We start from the raw sequence: 23,005 nt of genomic DNA on the forward strand, positions 1-23,005 counted from the left end.
TGTGTTCTTGTTTGGTTTGGTTTTAGTGGGTTTTGGTGGAGGTTTTGTGGACTTTGTTTTGGTTGCTGTTTTGTTTAACTATGCATAGAGTACAGAAAGTTCTGGGGTCAGATAGACACCATCACATATATCCGTGACTGGATAGTTCTCTTCTTGGGTTTATTTCCTATATGTTTGCAGTACAAAAGAATATATTACTTCAGCAGCTGATAAGGCAAAACCTAACTTGCTATGCCCTGCAAACCTCTGCTGCTGAATTCTGTTCATGTAGGCCTTTGGCCAGGTCTCATCATGTTTCTCCACCATAATTAACCATATCAGAGCTAGCATGTAGTAATTCTTTTCCACTGCAGGTATGGTAACATGAATTTCAGCTTGCATACAGCTAGGATCCAAGCCACCTACGAACTAAGAAAAAAAATACATTTTGGTTGATAAAATTGTCTTCAATGGCAAGATTCTTTTTATGCACAATGACTTCAGGTTCCAGTTATATTTCCCTGTGAGGTCACAAGAAAAGGAGTGCTTCTGTCATAGGCATTTTCCTACCTTTCTGCGGCACAGTACAATTGCACAATAAAAAGATATAATATCTATAGTAAAGACACTCTATAAATACTTCTGGATGCTGAACCAAGTAAATTTTCCTGTTCTAATGATGCCCATTGCAGTAATTTGGCATGTATTCCTCCAATATTAATGTTTGGCAGTACAAATTTTATTATTTGTACTTATTGACAGACTGAGAATTGGGGCTGTTCAGTCTGGAGAAGAGAAGGTTCCGAGGTGACCTTATTGTGGCCTTCCAGTATATTAAGGGGCCTACAAGAAAGCTGGGGAGGGACTTTTTTAGGCTATCGAGTAACAACAGGACTAGGGGGAATGGGGCAAAGCTGGCAGTGGGCAGATTCAGGCTGGACATGAGGAAGAAGTTCTTCACCATGAGAGTGGTGAGACCCTGGAATGGGTTGCCCAGGGAGGTGGTTGAGGCCCCATCCTTGGGGGTCTTTAAGGCCAGGCTGGATGAGGCTCTGGGCAGCCTGGTCCAGTGGGAGGTGTCCCTGCTCATGGCAGAGGGGTTGGAACTGGGTGGTCCTTGTGGTCCCTTCCAACCCTGACAGATTCTCATCTGTTTTAGCAGAGGACTTAGTGGTGTTGGCTTAATGCCTGGACTTGATGATCTTAAAGGTCTCTTCCAACCTAAAGGATTCTATGATTCTACCCCATGAGCTTTTTTTCCAAGAAAACAGACAATAATAATAATATTTTCACTAGTTTCTCAGAAGAGCAGTAGCACCTATTTTTTTTCTTCAGTTTACTTGCCTACTGTAGTTTCATTTGGAAAAATAAGACAAGTGATACAGTATTTTTTGTTACTGGTACCGTCTGCTTAGTTCACTTTTGAGACATGTATAGCAGCATGTTATATGGTCTCAGGTATCTGCTTCCACTGTAGAGCTGAAAATTTAGAATTTGTATCAGCATTTAAAGACATCCTTCAAAGTTATGAGGAATCACTAATGTGGGTCTTCTGTATAGATAGCACAGTGTGTCATGAGTCAAATCACTGAATTCTGTTTTACTTAGAACTTTTCCCTCTTCCCCTCAAAGGTTGCATGACAAAATAAATTTAGGGATGAAAACCCTGAAAAGAGGATACAACTCCATAAACTCTTCAGGAAAAGAAATAGCTTCTATAACCATGGGAATGTATCTGAGCCGTACGGCATGCTCTGTTTTTACTATAAATTAATTTGAACATCCCCGGCATTTCATAAAGATGTTTGATGGTAAAGACCCAAGAAATTAATAAGTGACAAATTTAAACTCAACCTAGCACTAGTCACAATTCTCCTATTTCTCTACCATACCCCAAAAACAAATTTTATCTAATGCTACTACAACTTCACCTCTGTTTTGCAATAAGCAGACACTGACATCTGGTGACCAATGGTACACACTACAGCAGCAAAGTAACAGAAAATTTCCTCTCTTAAAATGCAAACTAATGCAGCAGGGAACCAAAACACATAAATCACTCTTATAACCATGCTGTATATTTTTCTTGCACTACAGCAGGAAAAAAAAAAAAAATTCCCCCAAAATGAATGGGGAAGGACCAGTGACTGAAGATTAGAAGACAACTGTAAATTAAATGAGTCTTCCATTGATCTTTTCCTCATGATTTTCTTGCACTCTCATATTACCCTAAATGTGCACCTCTATATTATTTAACTTAAAAGGGCCAAAGAAAAATTATAGGTTACATGCAATATTAAAAAGTATTACAACCTCTGAGGTTTTCTTACCTTCAACTTGGTCATATAGTTTCATCTACTCTCATTAAAAATGTCACGCACCCACACTGCTCCCCATTACCTTGAAATACTCTTTTCTAATTTGTTTACTTCTCCTTCTTTCTTCACTCTGCCAAATTACTGGCTGTGTTTCTGGCCAATGCTGTTCATCCACTGCATCCTTCTGGTTTTCCAGCGGCTACAATGTTCAGAAATATTTTTACATAAAATGTATGTACACCTTTGTACATCAACATTACTATGATCTATAACTATTAATTTTTTCCCTCTCTCATAATCTAGCTTTGTAACATGAAAGCGTTATCAGTCTCAATGGTGATTCTGGTAGAAATCACTTATGTCCTTTCAAAACCTAAAACATACTTCACAGAAGAATAAGAGTCTATGAAATAGTTCTCAAGACAATAACACCCTTTCCTGCATTGAGCCTAATTTTTACAGGTATCTTAGGATGCCACCTAAGACTGCCATAAATAACTAAAAAAAAACAGAAGTGCTGTTAGCCACTGGGATATCCAATTTCTCAGTCTGAATACTCATTGCATAGGTAGAGGATTGCTACAACAGGAGTTTTTATACATGTCAACCAGCTGTAAAAGAAATCTCTTTCAAAGTACCGTATTATGCAAGGTATTCTGAAAAGTCAGCTGAAGTAGTTTTATTCTTAATAAAACCATTAATATGTTTCTGAAAACAGAAAGCAAACAAGCTGAAGGGATTATTTCATAAGGCCCAAATGATATTTCCAACTATTTCTCTGCATTAGAATATCAGGCTATTTAAAGCAATTGTAAACACCTGATGGATTAAAACCTAAAATAATAACAAAAGTACCCTCTAAAGTCACCACTGCAATTTCATCATGTGAGCTTTGCAGTGAGGCATGGGGAATGAAAGGCCTACACAATTCAAACCATTTAAAAATCAGAAAAAGAAAAACAAACATTATGGTGAGGCAGTAAAATTTGTATGTAAATAAATAACTAAAACAAGGAAGCATTACTTATGTCTCAGTTCTTAAAACAGAAGGCTTCTATAATTTGATATACAAGTTAAATTATCTTGAATCATAAACTCTTCAAAGGTTTTGCGTTTTCCTCTACAATTACATACATACAATAAATGTGTGTAAACAACCATATGAAAGTGTAAGTTTTCCTTCAGAAATACAAAACACCAAACCAAAATAATTCAAATAGGACACCATCATATTTACACTTGAATATTTACCTGCCAGGTGTATGGGAACACTGGAGAATTCACTTCATCTGTTGAGACACTAAAAATTAAGATGAGAAGCATTATGAAATTCACTACTTTGTGTACTTTAAAGGCAAGTTACTTAAAAATATCACAAAAAGTGAACACTTGAAAAGCAGCTTCTCTGCCGCACTACAGTATTTTTTGGCTACCCGTATAAGGATGTCACAATGTGGCCAAAAAGTATGATCAATTGACTAAAATCTCGAATCATAATTCACTTTCCTTTCTTTCTGTCTCCATACTACAGTGTTTTATTCAGATAAATCTTTTTCTCAAGAATGTTAAACTTTAGAGATTACTAATGTAGCTTCATTGTTTTGTTTCTGAAAGCAGCCAATGAAACTGTTCAAAGCTGACAAAAGATATATTCTTGAATTTTTGGAAGACTCCCATGCTTCATGTCACTGTTAGCTCTATACAGTAAAGCTGAAGCTTATACTAGAGTAGGGAAGGGAAAAGCATTTTAGGATGGAACAGTAGAACTGCAAAATCTCAAAAATATACTCTTGAACATAGACTGTCTGAGATTATTGAAAGGTCACAGAAAAAAAAACACGTATACATTTGGTGTCATTTCAAATTTTTCTTTCTATATCCTGCTGTGAAATTCACTTCTATCATCTTACCAGCAGCGATTTCATTGTGACAGCTGGCTTAGAAGCTGTGCAGTATACCAAACTGCTAACAGCTGGGTACTGAATGCAAGAAGGACATCACACCATGAGCAATTATAATAAATCCTAAAGGGAAAACTAGACATTTAGCTTCTACTGTTTTGTATTCCTTTTCCTTCTTTTTTCTTTCTGTTTGCCTTGAACGAGTAATGCTATCTTTTAAAGCTCTCAGGCATAGGAAATCCGTTTGAATCATGTCCTATAGCTTGATAAGCTATTCCAGTTGCGAACTGGGAACTGCTGCAATAAATGAGTTTGGGTGTTGATACGCATGTATCTATTAACTATGACTTATTCTATAAGTGTAAATTCTTTAGTGACACGACAGTCTTTGCACCCTCTTCGTATGTTCCTTATGTAGCGTGTGGTCTGGGTTCCTATATATCAGTGCAATAAAACAACTAATAGCCTGCAACTAGTACCTTACATCTTGTGTGAACACCTCAAAATTAAAGGTGAAGGCTGGGTGGTTGGGGGTTTTTTTTGAGGGTGGATATATTTTTTTTGGTTTAGTTTGCTTTAAGAAGACAGCCAAAATAGAAGGTATTACATTGTATTAATTATTAATAATGTATTACATTGTAATATCTATACTGTGACCCTTTTCTTTTTGAGTAAATGCTTTCCTGACGTGTACTTGAACTGCAGAGAGCTGTTAACAGTCCCAATACTCTCTAGTAACACACCACGAGCAGTCATGGCTTTTGTCTCCAAGATTTAGAGCGAAACTAGTGTGTGAACACAAGCAGATACAGATTCTTTTGAAGATAAAGATCTTAGATTATGGAGCTGGCAAAAACCACAAGAGCCAATGTTCGAATGGAGTTCTCATTAGAAGACTGCCCATAAGCTCGCCTTCTTTAGCCTAAAAATGGAAACAGATTATTTCTTGACCAAATTGATTAAGAGAACTGATCTAGAATTCCTTAGGGGAGGGAGGGCTGAAAACTTGCCATGTTCTCTCTCACCCAAGTTGTCAGAAATAGGAAGCTCTGATTTCTCAGTTTTCTAAAGATAAGGCTCTGGGTATTTCTGTTTGTTGCGTTTTTGTTGTTTGTTGGTTTTGCTGCTGTTTTATTGGGCTTTTTTTTAAAATTCAAAGAAAGAGCGTGAAAGTACAGCTCCTGCAAACAATGGATTACTCATTGACACATCCTTGACAAACAGTAAATGTTTTGCAGGCTGAACTTCCACTAACACTTTCCCAACAGATCTTAAGAGCACAAGAAGACTGCCAGGTTGGTAAAATGTAGATGTCTAAACACAGCTACAGTGCTGTTTTACATAACACAAGACCTCACACATCTGCACAGGACTGTTACCTCTGGGAAGCATGACCTGGAGTGGAACCGGATGTCCAAAATGCCACTGAACGCCTATCTTTAGGCACCTGAATTAATGCCACAATCAGACCCACAAATTAGTTTTCTGGATTACACAAACCCTCCTAAAGGTTCAAAAGAACATATTTTTTTATGTGAAAGAAAGAAGCTCAAGAAGATATTATTTGTGTAGCTTCCTTTTCATCTTGAGCTAAAAACATAATGACAGAAGATGGCAGTAGTGACACAGAACATAAAAATTCAATAAAATGTTGAAAGCTGTAATACATTAAATTATATCAATACCATTTTTCAGATTCCATTGGCTGTTTCAGTCTGTTCCTTGCACTTACTGAAACTGAATGATTAAGAAGCCTAGAAAGAAGAAAAAAAATATTTATTCAACAGCTTTGTAGTTACATTTTTCTTAGAATATGTTACTCTCACTGTGTAACATTTCCCATAAATAAAATTTTGAATATTAAGGTGACATTTTCCATAAAACATGTATGAGCATACAAATATGAAAACCAAGCCCAATCCTACTTCCATGTATGTCAATATGTCAACGATATTGTTTCCAGCTCTTGAAATAGCTCAAGTTCTGAGATTTAAGGAAGTAAAACTTGTGACAACTCAAACCAAAATGAAGTCTCCTCTTATTTTTCTCCCTAAATATATATTCTTTCAACTGATCTCACACCTGTGTAAAGTTGTCTGTCCTCAACACCCAAGGCCCCAGTGTTCATTAAAATTAGAAGACAGAAGATAGTCAATCTAAATCAGACAAGAAGTGATACACAGATTGAGCATAAAAAGTCAGGCAGGAGGAGCACATAAGAAGGTAGCTAAGTAAGAAACACTGCAAGTGAAAAAGAAAAATAGGGAAAATGAGAGGTGGAAAATGGGGTAACACAGAACTAAAAGTCTGGTGCAGAAATGAACCAAGGGAAATTCTATTTTTCTAAATGGTAAACAGCCAAAGAAGCCTAAACTTACATACAGATTCAGAAATTAGAAAATTTCATCTGTAAGAAACACACACCACATGTGCACACACAGGAAGAAGATATGAGCCTTTACAGATGTTGAAGTGTTAAAAATAACAAAACAGTCAGTAACACTTTAAATGTTTTCAAGTACCATGTTTAACTAGAATGAGTAATTCTGAATTCCTAGAGGCAGTAATATCACACTTTGACACTGAGTTTATGTGCAGAACTGTGACCAAAGTATATTCATGCTGAATTATATACAGAACTAGACTGTTTCAAGAATCAGAAGAATATCAACTATCCAGTGGAAGAAAAGCAGAATATTAGGCAATTTTTTATTTTTCGTTATCATTACATAGGGCAGTACAAATATTAACTTTAAATGACTGATGTCATTTCAGTCAGACTTCTCTGATTATTGTGATAATTTTGAGCTCAGTAATAATCTCATTTGTAGTTTAAATCTCTCACTGTGTGAACCTCAGTTTGATGACATTATGGGAAGGTAAGCCTGTAAATCAAGACAGTCTGCAGCATCTGCTCCCTGTATTTTGTCTTCAGAAACTTAGCTTTGAGGACTCCAGAATTAAATTATACTATAGCCTGAAAAAGCGTTACAAAAAAACTAACAAAGCATAGGTTATCAGACCATAATAATATTTTAAAATAATGAATGTTTAGAGTAAATTCCCATTTAAATTAGCCTTCTGTCTTCAATTGAAAGCAATGACAAATTTAGAGAGAGTTTGTAGCGAGATGTAACCAATTACAATAATGAGCTTTAAAAAGAGACATTTGAGTCACCTACACATTTTAATGCAACACTAGCACCAAAACTGACACTACCAGTGTAAATTCAATGACTGTATGTAATACAGGTCACTTTTTTTAAACTCATGATATCTAAAGAAAAACTATTCAAGCTAATTCATATACATATGCACTTTTCAACTACACTGTTCCTATGAAACATAGGAACATTTCGAATTAATGTTTGAGTTTATAACAAATGGAATTTATTATCAAACTATATTTTTATATTTTGTGAAGGAAAAAAAAAAACAAAATCATTTTTGAAACTTCCTGTTTAAAGTCTGAAGAATACTGATGAGGCAGTGACAGCAAATTCAGCATCTGTCAGGTTAGCAGTTACTAGTCCAGTCAGAGAAATCTGAATTTCCTGTGGAATAAGGAACTTGAAAGTTTTCAGTTAAAGAAAAATGTGAAGAGAGTTAATCTGAATTTACTAAGTTGCAGACTAATGAATTCATGGTAAGATAATGTGTTCAACTGGAGGGGGGCCGTGATCACTATAGTTGTGCTAAGAACTGTCTGTCAGGAAATACAGTGCAAAACTGTGTATGCAAAATGAAAGTACAAGTAGCTCACATTCAGAAGTCATGCTCCTTTAAGTGTGGTGCTAATGGTGCAAAGATTTCAGCAACTTTTCCATTCACACTATGACTCATTAAATCTAGAAGTTTGGTGGGTTTTTTTATTAGACCAGTTATCAGGCCAATTACTTGCTGATGGTCATACTGAACTGCTAAATAAGAGTTTGCATAAAACATCTGTGTTGGTACTGCAAATGATTTCCTACATACAGTTCCTACTAACCACACTAATTCTGTTGCTACAGAGGTAGCATGCATACAAACTATTACTTTAAAGGATTCTAAATCTTATGCAAACTTTGGACTGTAAATTGCTCAACAACACATATATATATATAAATGTGTTATTTGATAATATTCAAAAAAACAACATTGTGACTCATTTTTCTATTTTTAATCATGCAAGCATAACATCTACTCCAAACTGCCAACTAGATGGAAAGGTGCTGGCAAAATCAAATACAATATTGGAAAATATTTTCTAAAGTTTGAGAATTTAAAAAGTGGAATCTCTTCTCAGTCACTTATATATTTTGTGCAAATATCACTTCATTTGTGCCTCTTAAGCACAATGTTAACAATGGTAATGTTATTTTAAGGTTAGCTGTCTTCAAGTTTGAACAAGCAAACAACTTAGAATCTACAGTGTGTAAACACACTAGAAATCTTTCACAGTGAGACAAAACAAAAATCTATTTCAAACTTATTCAGTAGTCCACTGTCTTGACATACGGCTCTGCTTTGCAGTCATATGAACTGTGCACTCAGGGATTTAGACAGCTTTAAGAAGTCACTGCTGTGAGAAAAGAATGCACGCTTAACTTTGATGCAAACTGAAATGGGCTCACTTGGTACTAATGAAGATTATTTCATCTAAACTATCCCACTTTCTTTGGAAAACAACCAGGAGTATCCAAAATAAGTTAAGAGTTTCAATTGACAAAGTAACAGAAGTCTGAAATTACTTGATTCATCTCATACATGCCTGAGCATCATCTACACCAGATTTCTTGTTAACTATGAAGTCCGTGTATCTGCAAATACGCCCCTCATAGCTCTCAAATGCAAACCAGATTGTCACTGGTCATATTAATTTGAAAATGATCACTTAAAACTCAAGATACCTTAAACTAAAAAAAAAAAAAACAAAACAAAACCAAACCACAAACAACCCAACACCCACCCACCCCACAACAGTTCTACCTGAAGTTCTATACTTGAGGTACTATATTTTTAAAAAAAAGAAAACCTGCCAAAGGTATAGGAAATTGTGCTTGTAAGTTTAGACTGATTTTATATGTTCTTTGAAGAGTTGCTTTATTAAATATTTTCCTTAAATAGCATTTAATCTTAATGAACAAATAAATGCACTGCAACCTACTTTTAATAACAAAATATCTTAGGCTAACTTTTATTCCATTTTTGTTCAAGAAATGGCCCAAACTGTTTCTTCTGTCCACATTAACTTTGGAAATCTGAAGGTCTACAAACATTTTATACCTTGATGCACGTCCTGCCGCCCTTGTTCTCTGGAAGAGTTTTTCACTGAATGAAGTTCTATAGCTTAATGGCCTTCGTCTGTTTTCATATTTCATGTACACCAAAGCCAAAGACGGAAGAAGGAAGCAGGACAGGTTGATGGGAAAGCACAGGGAAGTCATTAGCATAGCAAGCCAAAAGAAAAAAGACCGCATAATTAAAAAAAAAAACAAACAAAAAAAACCACCAACCAACCAGACACCGAACGAGCAGAAATACAATTAGTAAACAATTACTGAAACCAAGGATTCTGTTTACTCACACAGAACATATTTTCCACAAATAAACACGGAAATACCTTCACCAAACTTCTAACTATTATTTTTACTGCTGTTCATGGCAAGAAATTGTAAACTTACAAAACCACAGATTCAAAAATCAGGGCTAAATCTTATATCAGAAGAGATTTTTGCCCTCACCTACTTACAGGTATATAAAAAAAAGCTTTAAAACAGAAATGCTAAGCTAAGAAGGAAACCAGAGACTACTGAGATTGCATGTCTGAACAATTCAGGAGCAAAGCAGAACATATAGCAAGATGACTGCATTAAGATACAAAACATACGAGTAAAATTTAAGTTGCAGCACCTCAGAAGAGGAATGCAGTGGTATTTCAAATTATTAGATAATCAGGAAATGTAACTAATCAAACAAGACCTACATCCAATATGAATAACCATCATATAAAAACCTAATAAGAAAGCCACACTTATTCTATTAATAGATGAGAAAAATTTAGCATTCTTGGGGGTTTTTTTTGCAACACTTTTGGTAATAAGAATGTATTAGCATTAAGATTTCATTGTTATTTTACCCTTCACAATGTGAACAACCAATTTTAAATACACTGCATAGGGCTGTAAGTAAAACTGATTTTATCCTTCCTTCTCCCCACAAACTACTGCTATTACACTATTACATCTAACTAATATGAAACCCTGGTGAATTTTTAAAGCTCTGCAATTTACAGCATCAGGATACCAGTTTCTCTATGGGCTTCATGTATATTTCAACTATCTTAAAAGAAATTCAGCAGCACAGAATCTCATCATTGCATAGAAATTCAAAGTAAATAAAAACACTATTTAAGCTGGTATGAAGTTAAATCCATCACTGTGGGATAATGAATTACTATAATGAACTATTTTAGTTAATGAACTACTATTAACTACAACTTCTACTTTGCAGGAAAGCTTAAAGTGCCTCACTGGTTATTTGCCTGCTTACTAAAGGAACCATAATGAATACAGTCCCTACCCTAGCCTGTCCACATCCTATGCAACACCAGTATTTCCTCCTCCTCTTCACTCTACATCATTTTTAACTTGTTCTACTACGTTGTACTCATCTACCACTTGTTCTACAGCTCCTTTTCAAGAATCATTCTGTTGTGGTGCCCAACATGAAGAGGGAGTTCTGATAGATAACAAGTTAATCATGAGCCAGCAATGTGCCCCTGTGGCCAAGGCGGCCTATGATTCATTAAGAAGAGTGTGGACAGTAAGTTGAAGTTCTCCTCTCTACTCTGCCCTAGTGAGGCTACCACTGGAGTACTGTGTCCAGTTCTGGGCTCCTCAGTTCCAGAGAGCTCCTGGAGAGAGGAGCTCCTGGAGAGAGTCCAACAGAGGGCTAAAAAGATGATGAGGGGACTGGAACATCTCTCTTACAAAGAAAGGCTGAGAGACCTGTGGCTGTTTAGAAGGTGGAGAAGGTGGAGAAGAAAGGGGGTGTTCTCAGTGCTTATCAATATTTAAAGAGCAAATGTCAAAAGGATGAGGCCAGACTCTTTTCAGTGGTGCCCAGTGGCAGGACATGGGGCAACAGGCACACAGTGGAACACAGGAAGTTCCATCTGAACATATACAAAATTATCTTTACTGTGAGGGCAACAGAGCCCTGGAACAGGCTGCTAAGAGAGGTTGTGGAGTCTCCTTCGCTGAAGACAGCCAAAACTTGCCTGGACACAATTCTGTGCAACCTGCTCTAGGTGAACCTGCTTTAGCAGGGGGGTTGGACTAGATGATCTTCAGAACCCCTTTCCAATCCCCACCATCCTCTGACTCTGAAAATCAGGCAGTTCATCAGAATGAACTTCCACTGTTGAAATTATTTATTTTTATGTAATATATATATGCTCTGTCATTGTCAAACATTACTCAATAGAATGTCCGAACAAATTTCCACTTCAGTCCATAGGAAATTCATACCTCGCATCAAAGTGAGCAGAGGAAGTACCACCTAAATTACCTCATATTTGGATAATCAGTCACAAACAAACTGAATTGCAGGTTCCATAACTTATACAAACTGAGACAAAGTAATTTTAACACACTACTAATAATCTACCATACAAGCATTAACTATGCATACTTAAGTAAACTGCTTTGAAAAACAAATTTAACATGCATCAATTCAGGAAATCAAGAGACTTTCACATTCATCTCTTCCTCTCCATGGGAGGTGTATCACTAGATACACTGCTTCTCTAGACCGCAATTTTGTGAAAAGAAACACAGGTATCTTGGAAAAGTCTGTCACTAACTGTTCAACAGCTGAACAAAATTGTTCTAGATAAGGTCTCAGGAGCTTTTAGAGGTAAGGAAGATTAAAGATTAAATTCATTCTAACACCAGTTATCTTAACTAATACTGTCATACCTGTGTTTTTGTTCCTGCTGCAGTAACTGAGCTGCTATTTTTCTCAAGTCAGTCACTTCTTTGAGTTCATCATCATCTTCAGTCAGCAGCTGTTCTTTCTGAAGTCTGAAAAATCAAATAATAGTGACGTATCTGACTTCAGTAAAGCAAGTCACAGAAATGGCTACATTACTGGAAAATAAGAAGCAATTCCTATAAGCTTATTTTCTGTCCACGAAGGAGCACTCTATCTGTCCAATACGCGATTTCTTATCTCCATGTGCAAGAAACTTAAAACAAAACCACTCTCAACCATCACTGTCAGTAAAATCTTCCCGCCCCCAAAAGAAATCAAGATTTACCTTTTTTCATCTCCCCAGTCCTCACTCTGTTCTACTTTCTGGGATTTCTCAGGATGTTTTGCCCGTTCCTTACACAGAATGAAAATTAAACTTAGACTTGAATTGAAAAACAAACTAGTCCTGCTGCACAGTTTTTCTTTTGTCAAGCTACCTTGATATAAGACAGCAATGGTCCAATCTGTACATCTCCTTGCTCAGGAACAGCTCCCTCTTCTGCATTTGGATCAATGTAATCATACACCTCCTGGTCTAGTGAGGATTGATGAAGAATGGAAAAGATGATATTAAACAGTTCTCTCAAACAGATATTATTCCTGAGAGAAATAAGTACTTATGAAAAATGTCAGATCAAGATAAAACAAGGAAATCATGTCTCCTTGAATTAAAATTTTTTTTTTTTTTTTCTGGCCATGTCTTCTTATGATTATTACATTGTTTTCTGAAATGATGAAAATACAAAGCCGACACGTGATCAAATAATTTTTTGCTACTTTCTTAGATCAGATTACCTAAGCAAAAATATTTCTGTTATGTAAAAAGACAGACGCACAATAGACATTACCTTTCTGTGGATCAAGTTTACTTCCCATTACATGACTATCATTCCTTAATGTCTGTTCCCTTGTTGATTCTGATACCTGGGAGTGAAGGCTGATTGTATCATCATCAGATGGCTGCAAAGAAAGGCACATTTAATACAGAATTTACATACAAATTACATTATTATATGATTTGCTAAAAACTCAAAGTATAGTGCAAGTGACTATCATGATGGACGACTCCCAGGACACAGAAAGTAACATCAAATAAGGTGTTGGTTTTTTCTGTGGGTGGCTTTGTTTTTTTTTTTCTGAGGGGGAGGGAGAAGGGAGTTTAAGAGAATTCTAGCTTAAGAAGTGACAGACAACTGTTCAGTATGGAATATAATCATGAAATACAGTATTTTGCTGAAAGAGGTCCAGCCCTAGTCAGTGGAGTAAGAAAACTGTACTTAGGTACTTTCTTATCTAAAACCTTAAACTACTCTGACTCTTGTTAGACCACTGGGCAGGCAGAGTAGATTCTAATAATTTGTTGTTGTTGTTTGGGGTTTTTTTTTCCATTTTGAAGAAAATTCCAAAGTAACAATCCTTGTTCTGCAGTTTTCCCACTAACAATCACTCTGCATTTGTAATAATTCCAAGTTTCAAAAGTCTTTTCTTCTACACTATTTAGCCTCCAGATCAATAATTAATTACAGCTCCTTAATTAAAATTTCTACAAATACATAGGTAACTTGTAGGAATTTTTGTTCATGACTTTAACCCTAGCAGACCATCATTTATTAAAATTTATTTAAAAATTACTAACCTATACAACAGAAGTTTAGTCCAAATAAACTTTCATTTTCTTAATTACATTAACTTAATGAATAACAAAAGAAAATTTCAAATAATTTTTGTCCTTTTATATAGAAAGTTATTATGCACTTTACGCATTACAGATCCAAGGAACTCCTGTGGTTAGAATTCAGTTTTCAAAATCTATGAAGTTTGGACTGAAATTAATATTAACCAGAATAGTTAAGCAATTTGTAAACTATTTTTGTCTGATACTGGCAGTCTAACAATTTAAACTCAACTGTACAGATATTCATAGAAAGTTACATGCAATTTAAGTATATCTCAAATTATAGAAAATACAAAATAAAAGAATTCTAAAATGCAGAAATTGCACAAATTCAACAGTGAAAAATACTCACTTCTGTTGTAGACAACCGTTTATCCCCATTATCACTTCCAATGCCAGAGTCTGGTCCATGATTTTTATTGGGATAAAAGTCCTCCATACTACATTAAGAAAAACACCACACACAAAAAAAAAAAAAAAAAAACAAAAACAAACAACACAGGAATCAAAGTATTAAAGCACATTTTTATAAAAAAAGATGATTTTAAAAATACATTCTCTATACCCATCTACAGTTGCCAACAATTTTTGCACAATGCCCCATACAAAATAACAAATTCTTAACCTCCTACAAGAGCTGTCCAAGAAAAAAAAAGTATTAAAGCAAATTTAAGGTGGAAACGATCAATTACGATACTCTGTTTCTACGCAACTTTAGAATTGCTCTATTTTGTTCAGAAATACCATCTACAGGAAAGAAGGCTTCCTCTGAAAGCCACACATTTCCTTGAATTCTGTTGGCAGACACATTTTTTGACTAGGAGTAAATACACATTGCCTAAAAGGCTCTGATGTTATAATGGTTTAAATCTGCCTGAATATCTAAGAATGAGTTCCTCCAAATTTATGCCTTTCGAAGACAAAATTGGCAGCAGCAGCAGGAAAGCTCTAGTGCTTTCCACCTGTGCACTTGAGCTTGGTTTCAGTCAGAAGATTATCTGGAAGGTTTAAACAGATTCTCACTACTAAAAACATGATCAATAGTGGTAACATCCATGACCTTGTTCCTTTGCAGTAATTTTAGTTGTAGGCCTTTTAAGTCCAATGAAGGCTTCTGGGGAGCACTTGTGGACCACAGCTTTTAGGAGCATTTAGAAGCTACCTACAGACACCATGGACTAATTCCCTGTGGCACAGCTGCCCAAGACTACAGAGTGAATCTGATGGTTCAGGTGGTCCTGTGTAAGATTTATTCATAACTTCAATCTTTCCTTCAGCCTCAAATACAGAGAGGCACAAGTTGCATGCGTATTTTTAAGAAAATAGCAAAAAGTGAGTACTGTTCCATATAGTTTCCAATGGCAAGACAACTGATGACAGAAAATACAAAAGCATTCCCATTTAATTACTCAGGTGGTATTCAGTACATAAGTCTAACAAAATACTCTGCACTTCTTGACAATGACTAATCTAATTAAAAAATACATGGTATTTGAATTATGTTTAAGTCTGTTTCCTTTAATATATACTTGGGAGGCAGACATTCCATCCAAAAGACTAACTCAACATTCCGGACACTTACTGGAAATTCCCATCTACTGTTTTGAAATATCTGTTTGTGAAATAAAGAGCTGAATTTTCCAATAAATAAATTTAATATAAATCTTTGTTCTATTTCCAAACCTTTAGTGAGTACAATGAAAAATTTTTACAGCAACTCAGATGAGCTAACTAAGCTTCCAATAAAGCAATCTAAAAAAATAAACACTATGACTCCTACCTAAAGTACAATAAAAGTATTTAAATTACAGAGATTCTCTATAATACACAGATCACTTCACAGAAAATGCTGAAGTAAAACAAAACCCCCTTTACTCACCTGTCTGTGAGTGGCTGGGAGGGGATTCGTTTACCTAATGATGGAAGATCCAAAGAATCTGGTTTTTTATCTATTCTGAGGCATGCCTGAATGCTAAGGAATTTAAATATATGTACTTTACCCTTTAAACATATCTGTTTGGAAACAAACAACAACAGAATCTTAATTACATAGCATGTCTTTGAAAATGCACCCCAACAAATACTTTCTATAGCAAGTTTATACCCACAACTTCCCACTAGGAGAAACTGAGCTAAAAAAAAAAAAAAAAAAAAAAAATGAAAACCTGACTGGCAGGTTTAAAACAGCTTCCCCTTTCTTAGATCCTAACGCTAATTTCTGAACTAGAATGCTTTAATACTAACCTGTGCTGGTGGTATCTGCATTGGATTGTTATCCAAAACTATAACTTGTAAGTGACGTAACTTTCTGTAACAAATTGGAATTTCAGTAATTTTATTACAAGAAAAATCCAGCTTTACCAAGGGAAGGTCTCCTAATTCTGCATTGTGGGAAATAAAAAGAAAGAATCAGACATCTTCCCAGCACTTTACCTAATTTATCTATGTCAAAGAAATTAAGACTATTAGCTTACCATCTGGCAACATATGGAGATTGTTTCTTCTTATGTTTAATTCTCTAAGGGACTGCAATTTTCCTATCTGCTGGGGAAGAACCTGAAGTTCATTGCAGCTAATATCCTAAGAAAAATAGAATTAATAAATTAACTTAACACCTTAAATGAAATTAAACAAAGGAAAACTGGTATCAAAACTACTATAAAGCATACCGTAAAAAAAAAAAAAAAAAAACCTACCTTTATTGTTTTTTTCCACAAAGGGAGGAAGCATCATAACAGATCCTGCTGTTTCTTCAGTATTTAGTCACTCATGTTTCAGAAACTCAATTCAAAAATTTAAACCAATGAATGCTGAAAGACTGGTTTTGAGAATAAAACAACAGCCTAAGAATCAGGAGTTCCTGGTTCAGTTCCCTTATCAGTTAAACTTCTTGCACTGCAGCTGGCAAATGATTTGCATTCTGTTTCTTTTAGAAAAATTCTCCTACTCTAAAAAACCTTGAATAAATTCATTCAAGTAAAAATTTACAAAGAGCAATAGCAGACTCATCAACTTTTTGGATACAAGCACTAGAGGGTGACAAAGCTGCACCAAGTAAATGCAGACTACAACTATTTTTGTCACTAATGTAGCATTTGTGTAGTCTAGACTGATACAACAATCACACTGATAATAAGACTGTTTCTAAGCTTTTTTTATTTGACTCAATAAAACTGACTTCAACGTCTAGTTTCCTAGATATTTATCACTGTTACCTAGTCTATCTGATGAAAAATTAAAAGCATCTTTGAAAGTCAGCCAGGCCTCAGACAAACCCTGCCTCCTTCTGCAATACATGCTTTCACAGCTACAGCTTAGACACTGCTCTTCTGCTTTGGTAACCGTGATATCTGCACACAGCTGGATGTCTCAGATAGCACCGGCTTCTTATGAACAACAGTTGTGTACCCATTGCAAGTTCTCCTCTGTCCAGCTCACCAAATTTAAGATGGGATTCCCTTCTTAAAAGCATCTTTTCCAGCACATGGCTTAAAGGCTCAACATTATATTTAATATGTGTATGTGTATATATACACACATTATTTAACATTCTAAACAGGTATAACAAAGGTATTGGAATGGAACTCTAGAACATCCTTAATCTGTGTAATAAAGTACACATTCTAGGTCTGACAGTTTTTAAAAATAAGCCAAAAATACCACAACTACAATTCTGAAAATCATTCACTTCCTGTAAATAGCAGTGATCCCACCTTGAATACCACACTGAAGAGAGTATAAAGAATTTTTCACAAAAAAAAAAAAAAAACAAAAAAAAAACCATGCTAGAAAAGTCTCAAACATTCAGAATACCTCATATTACTTGTAATTAAAAAAGAATGTTGATTTATTGCTCAGAAAGTAGGTCACATTCAAAGAAATCTCCAGGGCACACACAGCCATTCTGGGAACAGGGTAAGGACTGCTTGTAATGATCATACAAATAATATGGGGAGGGAGGACACCCAAACAGAACCAATAATAACAGAAAACCCCCAAACCAGACCATGTCCAATTGCCAGGCTGGTGGATAACCGTGCATAGTTCTCCAAAACACATGATCTTAACACAGAATAATGATCAGAAAAGCCCAGAATATTAACGAGTATAGAGAAAGCAATGGATGACCAAGCACAAAATTTTAGTATATCATAGGATAAAAGCTTGTTGCACAGACATCTAAGCTGTAAATGTCACACATGATTCTCTTCACCTCAATCAAAACAAAGGAATAGCAGAAATGGAATTAAGGTGAAAACAAACAAACAAACAAACAAACAACCAGAAAAAAACAACTCCACAATTAAATACGACAACAACAGCATAACTTAAGTATAGATGAACTCTTCAGCTACAAAGAAGACTCCTCATAACATACAAGAAAAATAAATAGAATTATGATTACTATAAAGAACTTAGACAGAATAATTCACCATCTCTAACAAAATTGCTCTGCAAATTGAGTCCCTTGTTTCTATTTACAGACTCCTTAAGCATTACTTAACCCAACCCACTGATTTGTATTTAACCCCATTTTTTAAACTCTACAATGTATTACACCTGTAATTTGACCTCAAATACTAAGAAAAAGCAGTAACTGATCTTACATTTTGTAGTTCTATATTTTAAATATCTTTATATTTTTATTCTACTGCAAAGAAATAGCTTATAGTTTTTTTAAGTCTACTTAGTACAGTAGTTCACAACTGTACTTACCAACTCCATTAAATGTCTCAATTTCCCAATTTCTTCTGGAATGGAGACCAGCTTATTATTACTGACAACCAGAACTTTAAGAGGAAGATCAAACAGGTATTTTGGCAGCGTTGATAAAAGATTTCGACTTGAAAGAGAGAGAGAAAAATTAACAAACAAAGGTAGATTATAAACTTCTTTAAGCCTGACAGCGAGTATGAGATGCACATTGTTCAACTTTTCTCCAATTCCAGCAGATATTCTCCACCTATTACAATTTTACCTAAATTCAAGCTACAACCTCCATCATGAATTCATTACCACATAAAGCCTCTCTCGGATATGTAAATTTTGGGTTCCCGTCTCACTAAATGAAATAAGTACCTACTATAGCTTAATCTAACACTAAAACCTACAGAAAAATCTGTAAAACGAGACATGTTTGATGTTTGCTTTTATCCTGCTTTCTGATACCTTCAGAATGACCCCCTGATCTGACAGTCTACCAATACAAAGCTCATGTTCTCAGCAAAGTAGAACTTCATACCAGGCCATTGCTTCTCATGTCATGCGGTCTTGTCACTCTTGAGCCATTACACAAAAGTCCCTAGCATCTAATTACTTTGCTGTGCAATATTCTGGAAGATAAGTTTTAATTAAAAACTTTCTTTTGTGAATTTTCCAACCACATACACATGCCTGCTTTGTACACACGAAATATACCGTTACTGACAGTTTCACTTAAATGTATGCTGGAAAAACTACCAAACACAGGCTGTCACCACCAGAAATACACAGGATTTTTCTAAAAAGGAACTTGTACATTTAAAAAAGCCATCGGAAAACCAGCTTGTTCAGATCCAGTATGAAAGCAATTCCCTTCATAAAGTAAATGAATTCAGTAACTGCTGCTACTGCTTTAAGAAGAACTGTGTAGAGATCAGTTTTATTAAAAAAAAAAAAACAAAAAAAAACCACAACCAAACAAATCCACCACAAACACAAAAACCAACTTTTAAGTGTTGACACTTGTATTCACACTACATTAAGAAAAACTCAGAAATTTTACTACTTAATTGATACGTATGAGAGCACGTTTTCATATTTAGAAACAAAAAACAGCTTTTTACATTATTTTTCCTGATGACTACAATTTATATGGTTGTAGAACCAACAATGACAAATTTGGCCTTGCAACATTTCAGCTTCGAAGAAGTACTGCAATTCTAACATCATAAAATGAAGGCAAACTTCTATCAGTATCTTTATAGTAGTAATGTATTAATTCTGTTAATTTCAAGTCAACAACACAAATAAGTTTGTGATGTAGACAAGTCTGGGGGTTTTTTTTATGTTGTAATTCAGGCAGATACGAGGGGCTTATTTTAGCTGGAGAGCATGAGAAGCAAAAACATCATGTACAAGTAAACTTAATTTTTTTAATTAAAAGGTGGCAATGAAATAATCATTCTCCACATCACTTCAATTTCCTCATTTTGTCGGTATTTTTTGGTGCCGTGGCATTTTGTTTTTAAAAAGAGCTCCGTACTTTACTATGAATTTCACAATGCATTTCCTCAGTCATTTCAATCCAAAATTGTAATTTGACATCATGTGGCTTTCTTCTTTAACAAAATATTGAAACTAATCCAGAATTTTAGCTTGTTCTTCAGCTACTATAGTCCACATGGTTCATGCATTGCAAAAATAGTCCTCAGACATCAGCATAAAAAGGAAGACAGATCACTGTAAGGGAAACGACGACTAGAAGAGTTGACTCAAAATAACACAACACCCAGTTAGAACTGCGTGCTACTTTATTTCTGGGTAAAGAATTGTATTTAGCACCTCAGTTATCATCTACAGAGAAATGGGCTGTTGCTGCTCTGTGAAGAAAGTCAGGTCAAATTTCTTCCAGTAAACTACACAATTTTATCATTAATCCTCTTCAGAATTGCCACAGAGCAGACTACTCTTAAATTATCACTATAAGTACTGGTATTTACAGATTTTGAGGGAGTTTGATTTCTTCGTGGTGGTTTTTGTTTGGTTGGGGTTGTTCTCTTCTCTTTTCCATTAATCAATTCACAAAGTTTTTTCAAAATAATTCTGGAACGAAATCTCACACATTAAATCATTCTTGGATGAGAAGACCATTTCGGACTTAATGTAGTCATTATAAGAAGCAAGCAATACTGTGGAAAATGGGCTCAGCTCTTTTTGTGACGCTTCTTCCAGATTCCCGCTCCTTCCAGAATGCATATTCATATCCAGCTCTTTGGAGAAGAACCATCCGTACATAACATGCAAAATAAGTAGGGCCTTCTGGCCAGAGTAATCTATCCCCTCAAGAGCAGCGAATTTTTACATGTGTAGCTTCTAAATGTTGCATGTCTGAATAACATCAAAAATTGAGAAAACTCTATAAACTCTCCTTATTCTCAAATATCATATTTTACTGACTTAATTTTGTAATGCAGTCAGTTCCTTCCCACAAAGGAAGCAACAACTCCTAGCCCTAAAAAAACAAGGATAAAGCAAACAAACAACAGAATAATTTTACCTATCTGGGGAAGAAAAAAAGAGGGTAAAACAGCACTCAGTGACCTGATGAAGCAGAATGCCACCTCTACAATGAGATAGTTTATATAAAGATCAAAAATAACAAGCAGTAGAATCATAGAATAATTTAAGTTGGAAAAGACCTTTAAGATCCAACTGTACTAACCTAATGTTAAGGTAGGTAAGCATTTGCAGATTTTTAATAGATTCCGGAATGGATTTGATGCAGTTGTGGTACAAATTTAAAGTTTCCAGTGGCGCAAACAACCAGACATCAGGAGGAATTTCAGTAAATCTGTTCTTTGAAAGATCTAGAAGCAAAAGGAAAAAAAAAATTCCGTCAAAAATTTCCCTGCAGTTAAGAGGAGATAAAAGTACCCACTGTTATTCCTGTCATGCTCCTAAAAGTTAAGGTGTTGCAAGAAGTGTAAAATAATTCCGTTTCACCAGATGCTACTGCATAAATTAATACACAAAAATGACCTTAAATACTGAAAGACTATTGTTTGATATGCAATTATAACAGAAAATAGAAACGACAGGAATTCAGAAAATATATTTCCCACTACATAATTAAGAATATTTAAAAATCAACTGAACACCTGTTATGATTCCTGTAACAGTCTTTGTTCTGTGCAACTGCTGGGGTCTCTTCCCTCCAATTCTAGTCACAACAATAAGTGAAGCTACAAACCCAGTAAACATTGATTTTCCTGTTTGACAGCTGTATTAGAATCTAATCTCATCATACAAAGGATCTGCAACACTAAAGCCATATTTGCAGAAAAAAAATCCTTACATATTTATTTTGCTTAAGAACCACAATTCTCATCTAAAAAATACTCTTTATTGCAAGCATAGTAACTGAAACATTCTCCCATCACACATTTACAACTTAGCTAAAAAAAGAATAAAGTCACAAAAACCAATGCCAAATGCATTTAATTATAAAAATAAGGATGCAATTTAGCCTAGCCTAAGAGCAGAAAAAAGAGCTACCTTTGACAATGGAAACATAATACATGAGCTAGAATTATTTTGACAATGCATGCCTACGTTATGCAAGTCTGTGTGCAAGAAGCTATGAAAAACCAGTGCACTAAAAAACACGTACCATCTCTGACTACACAAAATCTTTAAAAAGACCAGAACATTCAAGTGGGATGTGACACAAAAACCTGGAAATTATCACTTAACTACCAAATCCTGTGTCATAAAACATTCATGAAACCATCTTGGAAGAATGATGTGTTTAGTTGAGAATGACTGTCTATTTTTTGAAAGTTAGCTCTAGTTCCCAACCCAAGATATTTCAAAAGGATGTGGTTTCTCAGAAATGCTGAACAAACTCTTTTAACACAGAAGCAATCCCTTGCTATTTCAGGCGTTAGTTCTCAGTTTTTAGCACCTGAATGAAATAACTGCTTCTTCTCAGCTCTTATCACAGTATTGGAACAAACATACAATTTGCTCCTCACTAGACAAAAAAAAAAAAAAAAAGAACAGAAAGTGGCTGAAAAACTGGCTCATAGTCGGGTTCAAAGAAGAGAGCTCAACAGCATGAAGTGCAACTGGCAAACCAGCTATTAGCAGCATTTGTTGGGGATGAGGCTGGAATTAGTATCATTTAGTTCCTTCATCAACAGCCTGGGGAACAGAATAGAATGTGCCTCAGGAAGCTCACGGACAACACAAAGTTGGGGGGAGTGAAGAGGCAACTCCATGCTGGAGCGATGGGATGCCAGTCAGACTGATCTCAACTGCCAGGCACCCCATCCAGTTAAATAAAAGTAAATGCAAAGACTTGCACCTGTGGCAGACCAACTCCTCACACTAGTGTGGGCTGGAGGACAAAT

General features: G+C 35.3%; 1 protein-coding gene across 1 annotated transcript in view; it reads right to left on the reverse strand.

Annotated features, from left to right (window-relative positions):
- Positions 1–23,005, reverse strand: part of LRCH2 (leucine-rich repeats and calponin homology (CH) domain containing 2) — a 35,255-nt gene that overhangs the window by 8,780 nt on the left and 3,470 nt on the right. Inside the window, exons 2-14 of the mRNA XM_008948952.1 lie at positions 21,316–21,460; positions 18,609–18,735; positions 16,367–16,472; positions 16,137–16,273; positions 15,772–15,905; positions 14,245–14,332; positions 13,066–13,177; positions 12,655–12,752; positions 12,504–12,571; positions 12,163–12,267; positions 5,884–5,952; positions 3,549–3,597; positions 2,380–2,496 (exon numbers count right to left, since the gene is read on the reverse strand). Of these exons, the coding sequence (XP_008947200.1) occupies positions 2,380–2,496; positions 3,549–3,597; positions 5,884–5,952; positions 12,163–12,267; positions 12,504–12,571; positions 12,655–12,752; positions 13,066–13,177; positions 14,245–14,332; positions 15,772–15,905; positions 16,137–16,273; positions 16,367–16,472; positions 18,609–18,735; positions 21,316–21,460 (1,355 nt within the window). The remainder of the gene's footprint in view (positions 1–2,379; positions 2,497–3,548; positions 3,598–5,883; positions 5,953–12,162; positions 12,268–12,503; positions 12,572–12,654; positions 12,753–13,065; positions 13,178–14,244; positions 14,333–15,771; positions 15,906–16,136; positions 16,274–16,366; positions 16,473–18,608; positions 18,736–21,315; positions 21,461–23,005) is intronic.

The sequence above is a fragment of the Merops nubicus genome, unplaced genomic scaffold, assembly GCF_000691845.1.
Source record: "Merops nubicus isolate BGI_N331 unplaced genomic scaffold, ASM69184v1 scaffold8801, whole genome shotgun sequence".
Lineage (NCBI taxonomy): Eukaryota > Metazoa > Chordata > Aves > Coraciiformes > Meropidae > Merops > Merops nubicus.